This window comes from Camelus ferus, chromosome 35, assembly GCF_009834535.1.
Source record: "Camelus ferus isolate YT-003-E chromosome 35, BCGSAC_Cfer_1.0, whole genome shotgun sequence".
Classification (NCBI taxonomy): domain Eukaryota; kingdom Metazoa; phylum Chordata; class Mammalia; order Artiodactyla; family Camelidae; genus Camelus; species Camelus ferus.
Window position 1 is genome coordinate 9,883,166 of NC_045730.1, and position 16,838 is coordinate 9,900,003.

At 40.2% G+C, this 16,838-nt stretch overlaps 1 protein-coding gene across 1 annotated transcript; it reads right to left on the reverse strand.

The window, feature by feature from the left end:
- Positions 1-300: 300 nt before the first annotated feature.
- Positions 301-910, reverse strand: LOC102522449 (PEST proteolytic signal-containing nuclear protein-like). Its single transcript, XM_032473569.1, has one exon. It carries the CDS (start codon positions 805-807, stop codon positions 316-318), a length of 492 nt encoding a protein of 163 aa, XP_032329460.1. The 5' UTR covers positions 808-910; the 3' UTR covers positions 301-315.
- Between the last annotated feature and the right edge of the window lie 15,928 nt (positions 911-16,838).

Sequence of the window (16,838 nt, forward strand, 5' to 3'; positions counted from 1 at the left end):
GATGTTTTTATTATCTGTAACCTTTGGAAACTAAGCACATGAAACTACAAAATTAGTAAACATGTTGAAATCTGTATATAAAACATAAAATTACCTCTAATCTCAAATTCTCATTTATTAGTATACCACTCAATCTTAAGAAAAAAGAAAAGAAAAGGAAAAAAAAAAAAAGAGGAGGCTCCAAAGATAGTCTTATACCATTCTTTAAAAAAGGAAACTGTTCCTTTTAACTTTACACCCACCCTACACTCTAATTTCAAAGCACATCATTTAATTGTCTTGGTCATGGACATTTCCAAGATGAGATTATATAATTCACTCCCAGAGCTTCTGGTTATCAGAAAACCCATATTTTCCTTTATTGAAGGAACTTGCTTCTGCTGATGTGGGTGTATCCCTTCCAATATTCTTCATCCTCATCTTTGCTTCTGGAGGCATTTCTTCTGGTTCACTATCTTCATCTTCATTAAAAGCTGCTGCTACTGAAAGGGTTTTTGGAGCAAGAGTTGGAACGGTTCCTTTAGGCTTACTTGAGCCAAGTTTGATGGAGATGGCTGAGGATTTCTTTGTTGTCTGACTACCTATGGCAAATCCAAACTTGGAGATCTTTGTAGGCTTTGTTGGGAGGTCTGCAAGTTCTTCTTCAGCTGATCGCTTCTCAGCACTGCGACCGGAACTTTCCTCTCCATTACTGGAAGAAACAGTCTTAGTTTTCACAGGTTTTTCTGCTTCTTCTTCAGGTCCTCCGGCGGCTCCCGCTAGCTGCGGTTTCTCAGGCTTCTGCTCTCCTGCCTTCCTGTCCACCATTTTCCCTGCCACGACCTCCCCTGCAGCTAGAGTGTTATAAATTTAGAATGTTAAATGTAATCCCCATGGTAACCACAAAGAAAATAGCTATAGAATATACACGAAAGGAATTGAAATATTTCACTACAAAACATCAACTAGATGCAAAAGAAGACAGTAAAGCAGGAAATGAGGGACAGAAAAGCTCTAAGGTGCACAGGGAAAAACTAGCAAAATGACAGGGGTAAGTCCCTTCTTGGCAGTAATTGCTTTAAGTGTAAATGGATTTTAAACTCTTCAGTGAAAAGACAGAGATTGGCAGGGTAGATAAAAACACATGATCTGACTAAATAAGCTGTCTACAAGAGACTCGTTTTAGATCCAAAGACAAAAAAATACATTGAATGTAAAAGGCTGGAAAAAGACATTCCATGTAAGTAGTAACCAGAAGAGAGCAGGAGTGGCTCTCAGTTATTTCAGACAAAATAGACTTTACATCAGTAAAGTTTATAAGAAACAAAGAAGGATACTATATGTTAATAAAATTTTAATACAACAAGTTATAACAATTATAAACATTTATGCACCTAATGAGAGACTATCAAAATATAAGAAGCAAAAACTGACAGAATTGAAGACAGAAATAGACAATTATACAATAAGAGATGGAAACTTCAATACCCCACTCTCAGTAGTGAGTAGAATAACCAGAGAGATGAGAAACCAAAAATGTAACACAATAAACCAACTATATCCAATAGATATATACAGAACATGTGACTAAATGAGAGCATATGCATTCTTCTAAAGTGCACATAAGACATTTTCCAGGATAGACCATACCTCAGGCCACAAATTAAGTCTCAATAGATTTTAAAAGATAGATATTATGCAAAATATCTTCTCTGACCACAGCAGGATGAAGTTAGAAATCAATAACAGAAGCAAAACTGAAAAATTCATAAATTTCTGAAAATTAAAACACTTTTAAGCAACCATTGGATCAAAGAAAAAATCAGAAAGGAAATTAGAAAATACTTAGAAATGGTGGGGAGGGTGGTAGAGTGTGTGCCTAGTTTGCACAAGATACTAGGTTCAATCCCCAGTACCTCCAAAATAAATAAATAAACTCAATTACCTACCCCACACACACACAAAAAAAAGATTTTTTAAAAATACTTAGAAATGAATGAAAATGTAAACAGCATACCAAAACTTATGGGACACAGTAAAAGCAGTGCTAAGGGGAATATTTACAGCTATAAATGCTTACATTAAAAAGCAAGAAAGATCTCAAATCAACAGCCTAACTCTATGAATTAAGGAACCAGAAAAATAAGAACAAACGAAACCGAAAGCTAGCAGAAGGAAGGAAATAATAAAGGTTAAAGCACAGATAAATGAAACAGAAAACAGAAAAGCAATAGAGATAATCAATGAAACCAAAAGTTTGTTTTTGAAAGAATCAAAAAAAAAAAATGGACAAACCTTTAGCTAGAAGGACAATGGAAAAAAGAGAAGTCTCAAACTACTAAAATCAGAAATAAAACTGGAGATGTTACTACAGATTCCACAGAAACAAAAAAGATTACAAGAGGATACTTTGAACAATTGTACACCCACAAATTGGATAACCTAGATGAAATGGACAAATTTATAGATACAGAACCTATCAAGACTAAATCCTGAAAAAATAGAAGATCTGAACAGAACTACGATAAGTAAAAAGATTGAAGAGTAATTAAAAATCTTGCCAAAATAAAGTCCGTGGACCTAGTGGTTCCAATGGTGACATCTACCAAACATTCAAAGAATAACAAATAACAATCCTTCTCAAACTTTTCCAAAAAATTAAAGAGGAGGGAACCCCTGTATGCATGTGGCTTTAACCTCCATGCAAAATGGGAGTTTTCCATTTCCAAACGCATAGTAGTTATAAAGGAAGGTATGTAAGCTACTGAAAGCAAAAGACACTATACAGTTTAAAAGATATTAGTACTAGTGATCATCTCTAAGCAACTTTTTGCAAACATGTGCCCGGCATCCTGAACTTCCAGGAACATTGGTGGTGGGAAGTGCTTTTTGAGTAGTTGATGCATTGGGGGGATGTCTAAATTTCATCTCTACTACATAGATTTACATAACCTAAAATGCTAGCACAACAAGACAAATGTTCTCTAACAAATGTTAGAGAAGCCAGCACCAGCTACATGAGCTTGGGCTTTTATGCCCAACACATGGGAATAATTCATGAGAATAACAATGCAGTCACCTAACATGTATCTGGCCAGTAGACACTCCTGTCTTTAAGATTGTATTGACTGTACCTAGAAGATCTCTCCACCAATTTTCATTGTACCCTCACTTACAAGGAAAGTTCCTTAGATAAACTTATTTAATTAATGAATCACTCAGATCACCAGCCAAGAGGTAGAAATGACAGTGGCTCAAAATGTGCCGGTTTGGGAGGTTTGGGTCTTTTGATAGCATGAGAAGATATTTCTGGCAAAGTAAAAGTAGAGGTAACTACTGTCATAAATCACACTGATTTTCCCAGGTTGTTTAAGGCAGGATGGAAAGTTCAGCCAGTCAAAGCACCAGTCTGGCTCTCTATTCCACACCTCATAAAATGAGCCCACGGTACTTCTGCAAGAAAGCAACTTGGACCATGCAATGGCAGAGTCACTGGGGAAGAGAGAAAATGTGAAAAGCAAACCATAGGCTTTAAAAAAAAATGCAAATCCAGCTTATGCTTGGACTCAACTATTTTAAAATATTACCTCTCAGCCCACTAGCCACTCCACTTGGAAGGAAACTCTTAATTTATTTCTAAGGAGTGGCGGAATTCATTAGCATCACAGAATCCTCATCCAGCCTTATGTTTTAAAAACTGCTTCTGGGAACTTGCCTAAAACAACTTTTTAGAGCCTGTACCTCAATAAAGGATCCTTTGCTGAAACTTGGATCAGATATACATTTATTACCCACATCTTTTAATCAATTAAAAATTTTATCATAAAAGCACATTTCTTATAAGAGAAAAAACACGAGTTATTCTTCTCGCTATGCTCACGGCAGTTTTTCTAAAGTGAAAGAAAACTGCACGTGTGTCCTGAGTGTAGAAAATGCCAGCATCATGGGGTAGCTATATGAAATTTTCTTACATTATCAGAATCAGACAGGGACTGATGGGAGGGAGATAATAACTTCCCTTTGCAAGTGTCCAAATAGGGGTAGGGGTGGGAGTGTTTAAGAGACTGGGAAAAGGATGAGAAAGTCAAGGTTTTATTCCATTTTTAAAACTGAACATTTTCTAGGTAAAAGGAATCTCACTTTTCTGGCCTTGGAATTGGGGTGATTACAAAAGTGCTTGTGGAGATGGCTTATTCCTAAATCCCCTCTTCATGAAAAAATACTTATTTTAAAGCTCCGAGCCTGGGTCCCCTCACCAACTTTCCATTCGTTCTTCTTGGCACATGGCTACTGTGGACCCAGCCAGCTCCCAAATCCAGTCATTGGGATATATGATGTCACAGTCTAGAAGGCTCATTTCTGTCCCTGCTCCCCCTACAACACACACACACACACACACACACACTCTCTCTCTCTCTCTCTCTCTCATAAAGCAATGAAACTGCTCTTAAAATCATGTACTTAACCATGTTTGGTAAGGTAATGTGGCTGCACTCCCCAGAGACAAAAGAAAAGGAAAACCCATACAGCAGAGAGAAAAAAAAACACGTTATCACAGAGGGATTCATTCTCCTTAATCAGAACTTTCTGCTCTCAGAAGTCAGGGGGAGTAACTTATGGTGAAAAAGGAATATGAAAATGAATATATGTATGTTCATGTATGACTGAAGCATTGTGCTGTACACCAGAAATTGACACAACACTGTAAATTGACTATACTTCAATTAAAAAAAATTTTTGTAATCCAGGGCAGGGTATATAGCTCAGTGGCAGAGCATGTGCCTAGCATGCACCAGCTCCTGGTTTCAATCCCCAGTACCTCCATTAGAAAATAAATAAGTAAATAACCCTAATTACCTCCCCTCTACACACACACACACACAAACACAAACACACACACACAAGAAAATCAGTGCGTTGGCCACTCATCAAATGAAAACAATCAAAAAGGCAAAACAAAACAAAACCTCTTGACTACAGCTTGAAACCCTTTTAAAAGAGCTCTTTTTGATGCATTAGATCTTCCATCCACCTAAAACAACATTTTGACACGTGAGATTTAGAGTGACTTTGTCCCTCACCTGGGGACACTCTGTCAGTGAATGGGTTTAGTAACGGGGTTGAAGGCTGGATGTCAGGGAAGGGAAGGTTGCAGCGCACAGGACGCCTGCAGTCTGGTGTGGAAGGCATGAGATGTGAAATTAATGAGCTGCCAGACAATATGTAATAAGGTGTGGAAGGGTGCAGCCACCACCGGCATCATGAATTCCACGGGTGTGTTGCAGATCAGGCTATTCACAAAGCAGAATCTGAGGTAGACATCAGGGTGCAGGAAGATCTCAGGGAATGCTCCTGGGGACCCTGGCTACTGGGGGAAGGAAGGACTCTGCCTGGGCAGACGGAGAAACTGGGCTGTGGGAAGCTCTGACACTGAGATGTCCCTTTGGAATGGTCCGTGCCGGGCCTTCAGCCAGCCCCACACAGCCCACCAGTCACTGCGGTGGGAAGCCAGGTGGGATGGACTTTCTCAGGGTGTGCTGACAGCCGGGGGCTCCCCACCTGGCCTGCAGTACTCCCAGCAGCTGGGGAGTGGGTTCTTCAACCTTAAAGGGGCCATCTGGGCAGCACAGCATCCATGGGAGGGTGGCTCCAGGTCCCAATTCCCCCTGCTCTGAGAAAGGTTGCCCCTCAAAATGGGAGGTCCCGGTGGCCCCAGCCTCCTCACCCACCTCCACCTGGCTGAAGGACCTAAATCACCGGACTCAAGCTTATACAGGCCGGTTTTTCCTGGGACTTGAAACTTGGCAGCAACGCCAAAGGAGCAGTTATGGAAGCCCAGGCTGTGCCCTACATAGTCAAAACATCTCTGCTGCTGAGACCCCGGGACAGTCTCTCCTCCTGCTGCCCAGAAGCCGGGGTTCCAGCTCTCCTTTGGTTCTCTGAGGTACCTCAGGGCCTCTCAAGAAAAAAAGAAAAGAAAAGAAAAGAATAATTACCATGATTAATAAATAAGGATTATAAAGAGAGCTGAAAGGATCTATTACTGTGTGATTTTTGTCTGTATAATGCCTAAACTCTCAGCCCCATGAAGGCAGGGAACAAACCTGCCTTACTTACTGTGGGATTCCCATTTCCAGCATGGTGATTGGCCTAGCATGAACATCTAACAAACGTTCAGTGAGAGAGGGAAGGAAGGAAGGGAGGGAGGGAGGGAGGAAGGAAGGAAAGAAGGAAGGAAGGAAGGAAGGAAGGAAGGAAGGAAGGAAGGAAGGAAGGAAGGAAGGAAGGAAGGAAAATGGGGGACTTCAGTGTAGGCTGAAATCGTCAAAAGGCTTCATGAAGGAGATAAAACTTGATCTCAGCATTACATGGAAGGATTTAGCTGAACATAAAAAGGGACCATGCCAGGAAGAAAAGAGACATGAAGACACAGGCAAAGGAGGCCAGCTGCTTGGAGCAGAGGTTATGGATTACAGGATTAGGCCAGATTGTGCAGACTATTGAAACCCAGGGAGAGTGGGGTAAACTTCCTGTGGAGGGCAGTAGGAAGATATCGCTAGGCCCTGTGCAAAGGATAACTGGATTCTCCATCAGCTTCCTTCCTCTCTAGTGAAAACTCACACTGAGAGACAATCTAATGCCAAAACCGGTTGGATATTTCCATCCACTGTTACTGCCAATGGAGCTGGGCTGAGAAAAATCTAACCATGGCCAGACTGAAAAAAGGAGTAAGACATGTTATACCTCTCTGAGATTCTACTTTGTGTGTCTGTGGCTGCCAGAAAACCAAATAATGAGCTGTAAGTCAGGCAGGGTAAGATGTCTCTGTGCACCCTGTCTCTCTGCCTGAAAACTCAGGGCAACAGAGAAAAGTTGATAGCAGTGGTGCATTGCATCCTGGGATGCATAATCCCACAATCAAATTCTATAGGTTGAATCAGAGAAGAATCTGGTTCATGGGGAATGTAATCTATCCTGAAGGGCGCGGTCCATCCTGGGGACTGCAGTCCACCCTGGGGATTATGGTTGTTCCCGTGTTGCAATGATTCAAAGAATTAAAGGACAAATCATGAAGGGGTAGGAAGGCATCATTCTTGAGCCCCACTAGATGGATTTCTCTGGGGACACAGGCAGAAGGCTGAGGGTATCAATCTGCCTCTAGCTCTGGATCTAAGAACAGGAGTAGAGCCAAAAACAATCAACAGCAGTTACAGGTCTGAGAGCAAACATCAACTGTGAATAGAACTCCCTCTCTCATTTTGATGCAGGAAAACAGATGTGGGGTGTGGGGAGGTCTGTGTCCCAGGTCTCAATGGAGCCCCTGTGGCTCCCTTGGACTAGTTAAGGAAAGGAGCACGGGCCAGAGGGAGAAAAGGTGACTAGAGTCCCAGGGTCTAAATCCTTTAGAGGGAAGGAGGAGACCTAGGTCCTGAGTCAACTAAGCAAATGACGTTTTGTGAAAGAGAAACAAATAGCATCGAAAGGTGGAAATCTAGAATGAAAAAGGAATGCCCTAGCCACAATGCCTCTTAGACCAGAGACCCATAGGCCCACTGAGGGAGCGTCCACCTGCGACTCCACTCAGGGGCACTGTAACCTGTGACCCCACCAAGGGGCACAAAAACCTTTGACTTGTGGAGAGCACTCACCAGCTTGAAACGAAAGCAAAAGTATTCATTATATGAATACCCTTTTCTTGCACACACACAAAAAGAAGGTTAAAAACAAAAGTAGAAAAAGGAGAGGAGGAGAAGGGAATTATTGTAAGAATAGGGGGTGATTTGCAGACCCCTGGGGCAGGAAGGAGTAGAGCAGGGGCCTGAGAAGAGGCTGGAATGGGACCGCTGTGGGCAGGAGGCAGGGTTCTTGCTGAGTTCTCTTTGCCCCACAGTCCTCACCACGGTGGATATGATTAATATCCTTCATTTCTGTCCCAGTGATAGAGGAAACAACACTATCTCATTTTAATATGCATTTCTTTGATTATTAGGGAAGTTGAGTATGTTTTCATGTTTATCAATATCTCCATTCAGCCTGAACAGGGCTGTTGTGAGGAATGAAATGAGAGAATAGAAAAAAAAGTTTTTGAAAACAAATGAAGGCTGCTGTGCTGCTCTGCTTTTGTGAAAAATGAACAGTGGTTTATATTGAATTCATATTTCAAATAAATTCTGAAGTGCATCAGGTTTCTATTAAAGAAGAGGGATGTATCTGTACACAAGGCCATTTTAGGCAATGAAATTGCACCCAAGAAAACAAGCACTGGATGGTTACATATGATAAAGATCTGTCATTTAGCCCTAAAACAAAGCCCAAAAAAGGGAGAAGGAAGGAAAAAAATGGTAAACCTATGAGAAATTTCATGTAATAGCTCATCTTTTCAAGACTGTCTTTGTTTGATTTTTTTGTGTGTGTGTGTGTGTGGGACTGTTTTCTACAGGGAAAGAATGTGTGTGTTTACTTAGCTCTAATTAGAAGGTATTTTCCTCGAGTTTTAGCTCAACAAAATCAGAATAACTACTAAGAATTACTTGAACCTGTTTTCAGGGTTAGTTTTCTCAAGTAGAGGGTGAGTCAGTCCCAAAAGAAAGGGACAAATGCCTTTTCAGAGTTAGCTTCTCAACAGCACGATGAAGAATAAAACTGAGTTATACTGACTGCTGTTCCTTTTACTGTAAAAATGGCATGATTCTACATATATCTGTGAAAAAAAAATATTCTTCCAAATGGGCACTGTCTTTATTTTATTTTTTTAACATTTTTTATTGATTTATAATCATTTTACAATGTTGTGTCAAATTCCAGTGTAGAGCACAATTTTTCAGTTATACATGAACATATATATATTCATTGTCACATTTTTTTCTCTGTGAGCTACCGTAAGATCTTGTATATATTTCCCTGTGCTATACAGTATAATCTTGTTTATCTATTCTACATTTTGAAATCCCAGTCTATCTGTTCCCACTTCCCGCCCCCTTGGCAACCACAAGTTTGTATTCTATGTCTGTGAGTCTATTTCTGTTTTGTATTTATGCTTTGTTTGTTTGTTTGTTTTTAGATTCCACACATAAGCGATCTCATATGGTATTTTTCTTTCTCTTTCTGGCTTACTTCACTTAGAATGACATTCTCCAGGGACATCCATGTTGCTGCAAATGGTGTTATGTTGTCGGTTTTTATGGCTGAGTAGTATTCCATCGTATAAATATACCACTTCTTCTTTATCCAGTCATCTGTTGGTGGATATTTAGGCTGTTTCCATGTCTTGGCTATTGTAAATAATGCTGCTACGAACATTGGGGTGCAGGTGTTATCCTGCAGTAGGATACCTTCTGGATATATGCCCAGGAGTGGGATTCCTGGGTCATATGATAAGTCTATTCCTAGTCTTTTGAGGAATCTCCATACTGTTTTCCACAGTGGCTGCACCAAACTGCATTCCCACCAGCAGTGAAGGAGGGTCCCCTTTTCTCCACAGCCTCTCCAGCATTTGTCATTTGTGGTATTTGTCCTTTCCTTCACTGGTTTGTTTTAAAAAATACTAATAAATAAAAGATACTGATTTATTGCAAAAAAAAAAAAAAAAAGAATAAGAATAAGAACTTCTCAGGGTTCCAGGGAACAGCCTTTAAAACTGCTCCTCTTGGATGAAGGAAAAGACGGTATCCAATCTTCTAAGCAAGGTTATTTGCCTCCTCCATCAGTCACCCCTCACTTATACCACCCACATCTTAAGATGTGATGATTTCTGTTTGCTCCTTGGAGGAAGGGAGAGTGTCCTAGACTCCTTTTCCCCTCATTCATTCCCCAGCACCCACTGACAAAGGGGCTGTCCTTGACCAATCTCTAAACAAGCTCCTTTAAGTCCTTTTTCAACTGGACCTCAGCCCTGGGCTTCAGTGTGCACCCATGTTGGGACTGCATTGCCCAGTTTTTGCAAGAATCTTGCTAAGCTCAGTTTAAAGAGAACCCCAACCTCCATATTTATCATGTTTCTCACCCACCATTATCCCCTGGGTGATATCTGCTCACTGTGGCCTGCCCTCAGCAACAATTCTGTTCAACTTGTTTAACCAGAATCCCAACTAGTAAGGTGTTTCCTCTTAGTAATTTCCATCCACTGATGCTGTCCCCGCTCCTTGGCTGTAAGTCCCCACTTCTCTTTGTTGTATTCAGAACTGAAGCCAGATCTATGCCGAGGTCTCTTTCTCCCAATTGCAATCGTTCCTGAATAAAATCTGTTTTTACAGCTTCCGCTATAGTCAGGGCCTGGTTTCTTTGATAACAGCACAGTACCTGGAATATTGTTTTCACTCAAAAACTGCATTTATTGAATGATGGATAAGACAAATAAGTGTATGAATGAACAAACAAAAGCATGAGTGAACTTCAGCCCATTCCACCATCAGAGGGCAGGGGTAAGCAGCACAGATGAAATGACAGCCTGCAAGGGTCTCTCTCCTTGCTGTGCACCAGTGCAGACCTGCACAAATCTGACGGCCTTGAAGGCGAGGAAAAAATTACCTTCCTCTACTCATCTTATGTTCTCCGGCTGGGGTCCAGTAAATTGGACTCCCAAAAGACAGACTTACAAGAGAAAAACATACAAACTTATTTAATGTAAGTCTTATGTGACACAGGAGAATTCATAAGGAAATAAAGACCAGAACAACTTTTACACTAGTTAAGCCTGAGTATTTTTGCACTAAATTTGATGAAGAGTAGAATGTCATGGGAAAATGTGATAGGGCAAAGGGATATGAGATAAGGGAGGGTAGTAAACAGGGGGAAACTTAGCAAGGCCTGTTCATCCAGATTCCTCTTGGCATCACTCCATCTATGAAGATATGGATGGTCCTTTTTTCTGGCTGTAAAGAGTGCACCTCTCATAGGAATGGGAAGGGGGAGGTCAGAGTCCTTTCTGCACTTTATATCCCAAATTCCTTCAACCCAAAATATCCAATATGTCAAGGCACCATATTGTGAGGCAGCAGGTGTTAAAGCCCATCCACCCTAACTCCTAGCAGCAAGGAGATGGAACCACAATGTGAAGAAGTATTGGAGCTAAGAGCCTTGAGTGTTGAGAAGAAGAAAAGGAGGCATAGAAAGGGTAGCAGAAGAGACATCTCCCAGAAACTAATAAAGACCATTAGAAAGCTCTGAGGCCTGGTGCCTGGGAGAAGGTTGGCATGAAGCACTACAGATGAATCCACAGGAGGACTGAGTATGCACCTTGGGCACCAGCAAAGCAGTGGCACTAAAGAGGAGAGAGAATTTCAGAATTGGGCCTTCTTTGTGAAACGTAAATTATCCTTATTTTATTGTGGTAACATATGTGAGATATCATCTCTCCAAGGTCAGGACCTCCAAAGGTCTCAATCCACTCTATGATCATACACACTCACAGAAACCATTTTTGCACCACTGGAAACCTAAATAAAGAACATGCCAAGGAGGGCAGAGATGTCACTATAAAGTAAAGAAACAGATTGTTGTGAGGAGCTTTGAAAACCGTCTCCTTATTTCTAACAGAGCTATATTTGCGAGCACACATGTGATTGAATTGGCGCTGAATCCATGTGTGCATGTGTGTTCACGTAAACATCTGTAGAAGCATTTGTACGCAAGACATGGGTAAGCAAAGGATCTCAAATGGTATCTTAATCTCAGAAATGTTGGCTCAGAGGGAGACAGATTGAAATAATCTATAAAGAGAATAAGAAACAGAAAGGAAGCTGAGTCAGAAGAGGGAAGAGGCCAACATCTTACTGAAGAGGCACAAATACTATAAATTGAAAATAGATGTTTAGCACCAGTTATAACTCTTTGCCATGCTGCTGTGATGTTTAAAAATTATCAGCTCCATAATATGGTTTAAAACAGTGTTTACCAACCTTGAGTGGGTTTAGAGGTCTGTCATTCACATGTGAAAGGTTGGGTCAAGCTCAAGAAAAAACTTACTGAAGAACATAGTTTCTAGTTTATAGACATAATTTGTGATATTTTCATTAACCTAAGCTATTATACAATAGTGTGTTACCTTGCAGAAAGAAGCAAAATCTCAGAGAAATGATTACCAACTTATCATTTCTGGTTCATAGGAAGAAGCTAATTCCACTTTCTGAAGAGAAAGGACAGGAAATCTTTCATTTTGATTGACTTGGCCAATGCGAAGATGAAGAAATGCCATGTGACATTTTAAATCTCATAGACAGGCTTAGTGTTAAATGACACAAAGTGGAGGAGAAACGTAGCTCTTACCTGATTTCCCCCTGGAACCTGTTTCCTCGAGGGTTTTGGTATCTCACAAATCTCCCGCACTTGTGTAATGGTCTCCACTCTCTCTGAGGGCTTTTACTTTGCTGATCCTCATTGATCCCCGTAACAACTTTGTACAGTGTTTGAGTATTAAGTGTGAGCTCCAGAGAGGTGGTGTGGTTTATTTGAGGTGTCACAGTCTGCGACAGCCCCACTACAAGTAATTCCTATCCTACCAGTCATTAGTGCCTCCCTAAAATAACACAAAGTGTATCCACACATCCAAGAACCGAGGAGATATCCATTGTACTGTGTTACTGTGAGATCCCCTGCTGGGCAGGGGACACAAAGACTGCCATCTTGGTTGTGTAGGCTCATTCTGACCAGTTGGTGACAAGGCCATGATAAAAAACTTTAATATCAACTGTGATTATATGTGTTAAGGAAAAGACCTAGGATGAGGGTCAGGAAAGTTCTTTTTTTTTTTTTTTTTAATAATTTTATTCATTTTGGTTTTCCGTTAATGGATGTACTGCAGATTGAACCCGGGGCCTCGTGCATGCTAAGCATGGGCTCTACCACTGAGCTATAATGCCCCTCCCCTGAAAGTTGAGTTCTAGTTCTGGTTTTTATTATTAAGGAAACTGCAGCCATCATGGCTAACACTTACTGAGTGCTTCTTCTGAGTAAGGCACCTTGCTAAGTGTGCCACATAGAGAATCACTTAATCTTCACAGCCACACTCAGCAATAGATAAGCTTAGCTTCTGCTTTACTGGTAAGAAACCCTAGACCCAGAGAAATAAGTTGCCCCAAAATACATAGCTAATGGGATTGAGAAGCCAGGACTTGAACTTGGCAGTCAAATGCCAGAACTTGTGTTTCTGACCACATACACTGCAAGAAACTGCCATTCACTGGTTGACTGATTTAGGCAATCTAGTTTCTCTGGGTTAGTTTCCTTGATTGTTTAGGAAAAAAGTTTCACTAAGCCCCTTCCAATCCCATATATACACATATAAAACAGAAATGAGAGAAGAAACACAGAAGTGTAATTTCTCATTTGTTAATAAGTATGTACAAGGTGCTCTGAACCCAAAAGATGAAACTGAGGGGTTTCATACGCCCACCTGTTTCCCCCATTGTAAACTTGTGTATCATATTAGTTTATTTTAATTTACACTTTAGATATAGTTGCAGTATGTTACAGACAATTTTTAAACCTAAATGCTATGTTAAATTTATTGGATGATTAACCTTTTAAAAAATTCTATTGTGAATCTTTTTTGTGTATGTTGTTCTTAAATTTTATTTTATTATTGTTAAACCACTTTATTGAGGTCTGATTCACATGTTTTAAAAAAACTATACTGATTTAATGTGCACAACTTGGTGATTTTGGAGGTAAGCTTACACTCAATGGAGCCATGATCACTTCACAAAGGTTTATGTCATAACCCTACCCATTACTTCTGAAAATTGCCTCCTGCCCTCTTATTATTTTTATTATTGTCGTTAGCCGTGATAAGAACACTTAATGTAAGATCGTCCCTCCTAGCATACAATACAGAATTGTTAACTACATTCTTCATATTTGTAAAATAAAGAATCATTCCTTTAAAATTGCTTTTTGTAAAGATTAGATTTTCGTTATGAAGTGCTTACTTAGAAGTACTCCGTAATTCATCAGATCTTTACGCAGCTTTGTGTCTTTGTTTCATTATCCTAAAAATGGCTACAAAGAGGTAGTTCAATCTGATATTCCAACAACTCCTTTCTTCGTAGAGTCTTCATTGCCCTCATCCTGCAGAGGTGAGGCTCTGGTCTCTCTGATGGTTTTCATTAACATATCGACAATTATTTTACTTCAGTGACATATTTTGTGTTGATAGACCATCAATAGATTGAGGAAACACTGCAATCTAACACAGCCCAGTAAATAATCAGGACAAGATTAATGGTTATAGAGAATGAAAACCACCTGTTTGTTATAACAGCTTGCTTGCTTTCTTCATTTCATTTCAGATTTCAATAAATTGTGAGTGCCTTGAAGCACACTCGAGCCAGGCAGAGTAAATGCAGTTCTCTGGGAGTAATATTCACCTCTTTGGGAACACTCACCAACATCCACACGGTCTGCAGTTGGAAGAGGAGAAGTACAGCCAACTGACGGGCTGTTTTGTTGCCATGATGGCTACCAACAGGTCTGCCTTCTTATGTCACCTTGGCTTACAGGAATGGACAAGTGTTTTTTGGCATGCCAGCATTATCACAGAATGATGGAACCCAGACAGCTAAATTCTCTGTTTTCACGGATCATATTTTATCCTCCTCCCCAAAGCATGACGAGTCAACCACCATAAAAATTACCTAATTGTCTAAAATGAAATAGACAGTTCTTGCTTTGGTGAGCTTTTAACCTAATGACTGGAGTAAAATAGAAGTTGGTGGGAGCAAAAGAAAAAACAAACTTGCATTCTATCTTCTGAGGACACTCTCATTCTATCTTCTGAGGACACTCTCATCTAACCTAATGACTGGAGTAAAATAGAAGTTGGTGGGAGCAAAAGAAAAAACAAACTTGCATTCTATCTTCTGAGGACACTCTCATCGGTGAGTCTAGAAAGACACATTAAATAAACATGAACAATGGCTATCTCTGGGAGTGAAATTGTGATTTTTATTTCCTTTTTAAAAGTGTTTATTTATATTTTCAAAATGTTCTTCATAATCTTTTATTACCATCTCAATAATAAAAAAAACTTTTTATGTTATTATTTGCTACAATGATGTCATTCTTTGACAAATATTTTGGTGGCAAATTTACAGTTAGGACAGGAAATAAGAGATTAAAATTCATATCATTTTTATTTGAAGAGGTATACCTTTAATCCCACTCTGAAACCAGGGGATACAAGGTTTCTCTGAGGAATCCATTTTCCATACAGTTATGCTAGGGATAAAATCTCATTCAACTGAACTCTCCAACATGGAGTGGCAAGGATACAAGACATTCTAGTTTTAAAACAGACCCTTCCTACACAGAAAACTATTTATCTGGATGTCGTCATTTATTGAGCAACCTTAGCCAATCAGAGAATAGCCAAGTGTCCTGACAATCCAAAAGGCCTCTGAACAGTCAAAAAAAGAGAAAACATCTTGCTCAAAATAAAACCCTTTGGGCTTTACATTTTGTCAGTTTTTTCTCACTTTAGGTAAATGGAACAGAGCCCCGGAATACAGACAGAAATTTGGTCTATTTGACTAATTCACCAGTGTCTGGAGGGTATTTTGTTTTTTGTTTTGTTTTTAATAGAGGTACTGGGGCTTGAACCCAGGACCTCCTGCATGCTCAGCACGCACTGTACCACTGAGCTGTACCCTCCCCACTCTGAAGGGTATTTTGAGGTGGCTACACTGGTCCACCCTTTGAGATTTCTCCACAGTCATCAAAGTAAGACCCCACTCCCGTTAGCAGCCAGGTGGGGAAGGTCATATGTAGGCGCCAATGAGCATGAGGGTTGGGTGACAGCGGGTGGCACTCCTGATAAGAAGAGCCAGTGCCCGATGGACAACAGAGTAAAACAGAACAAGTAAAACAAAATCTTTATCACTTATTCTGTGTGAAACCAAGATGAGTCCAGGCAGTGTTCTAGGACATAATACAAACACCCTCGAGGCTCATGGGAATAAAGTATTTTCTTATCTTCCTCTTTGAGTTATCCTTTGCTCCATAACAAATCATCCCCAAACTTAGTGACTTCAAACAACACTATTTGTTCACAATTCTGTGATTTGGGCTGGGATCAGCTGCACAGTTCTTCTCCAGGTCTTGGGTAGGGCTACCCATGAAGCTGCAATCAGTTGATGGCTTAGCTGAGAGCTCGCTGCCACTGGCTGATCACTCACACATCTGGGGCTTCAGCTGGGATGGCACTGCCTCTGTCTGAGTTGTCTCTTGTCCTCCAAGAGGCCAGCCCAGGCTTGTTCACAAGGCAGCCATGTTTCAAGAAAGGAAGACCAAAGCTGCCAGACCCCATAAGGCCTGGCCTCAGAAGTCACAAAATGTCACTTCCACCACATTTTGTTGGTCAAAGCAGATCACAAAGTAGCCTGGATACAAGAGATGGAGTAGTAACTGTTGGTGGGAATGTAAATTGGTGAAGCCACTATGGGAAACAGTATGGAGGTTCCTGAAAAACTAAAAATAGAGTTACCCTATGATTCAGCAATTCCATTCCTGGGTATATATCTGGAGGAAACTCTAATTTAAAAAGATTCATGAACCTCTATGTTCACAGCAGTGATATTTACAACAGTCAAGACCTGGAAGTAACCTAAGTATCCATCAACAATGATTGAATAAAGAAATTCTGGTATATTTATACAATGGAATACTACTCAGCCACAAAAAAGGAATGAAATAATGCCATTTGCAGCAACATGGATAGACCTAGAGATTATCATACTAAGTGAAGTAAGTCAGACAGAAAAGACAAATATTATATGACATCTTTTATATGTAGAATCTAAAAAATAATACAAATGAACTTATTTACAAATCAGAAACAGACTCACAGACATAGAAAACAAACTTAT

What these genes read in the sequence shown, in the direction of transcription:
- LOC102522449 (XM_032473569.1), bottom strand. Translation starts at nt 807, where the DNA reads ATGGTGGACAGGAAGGCAGGAGAGCAGAAGCCTGAGAAACCGCAGCTA.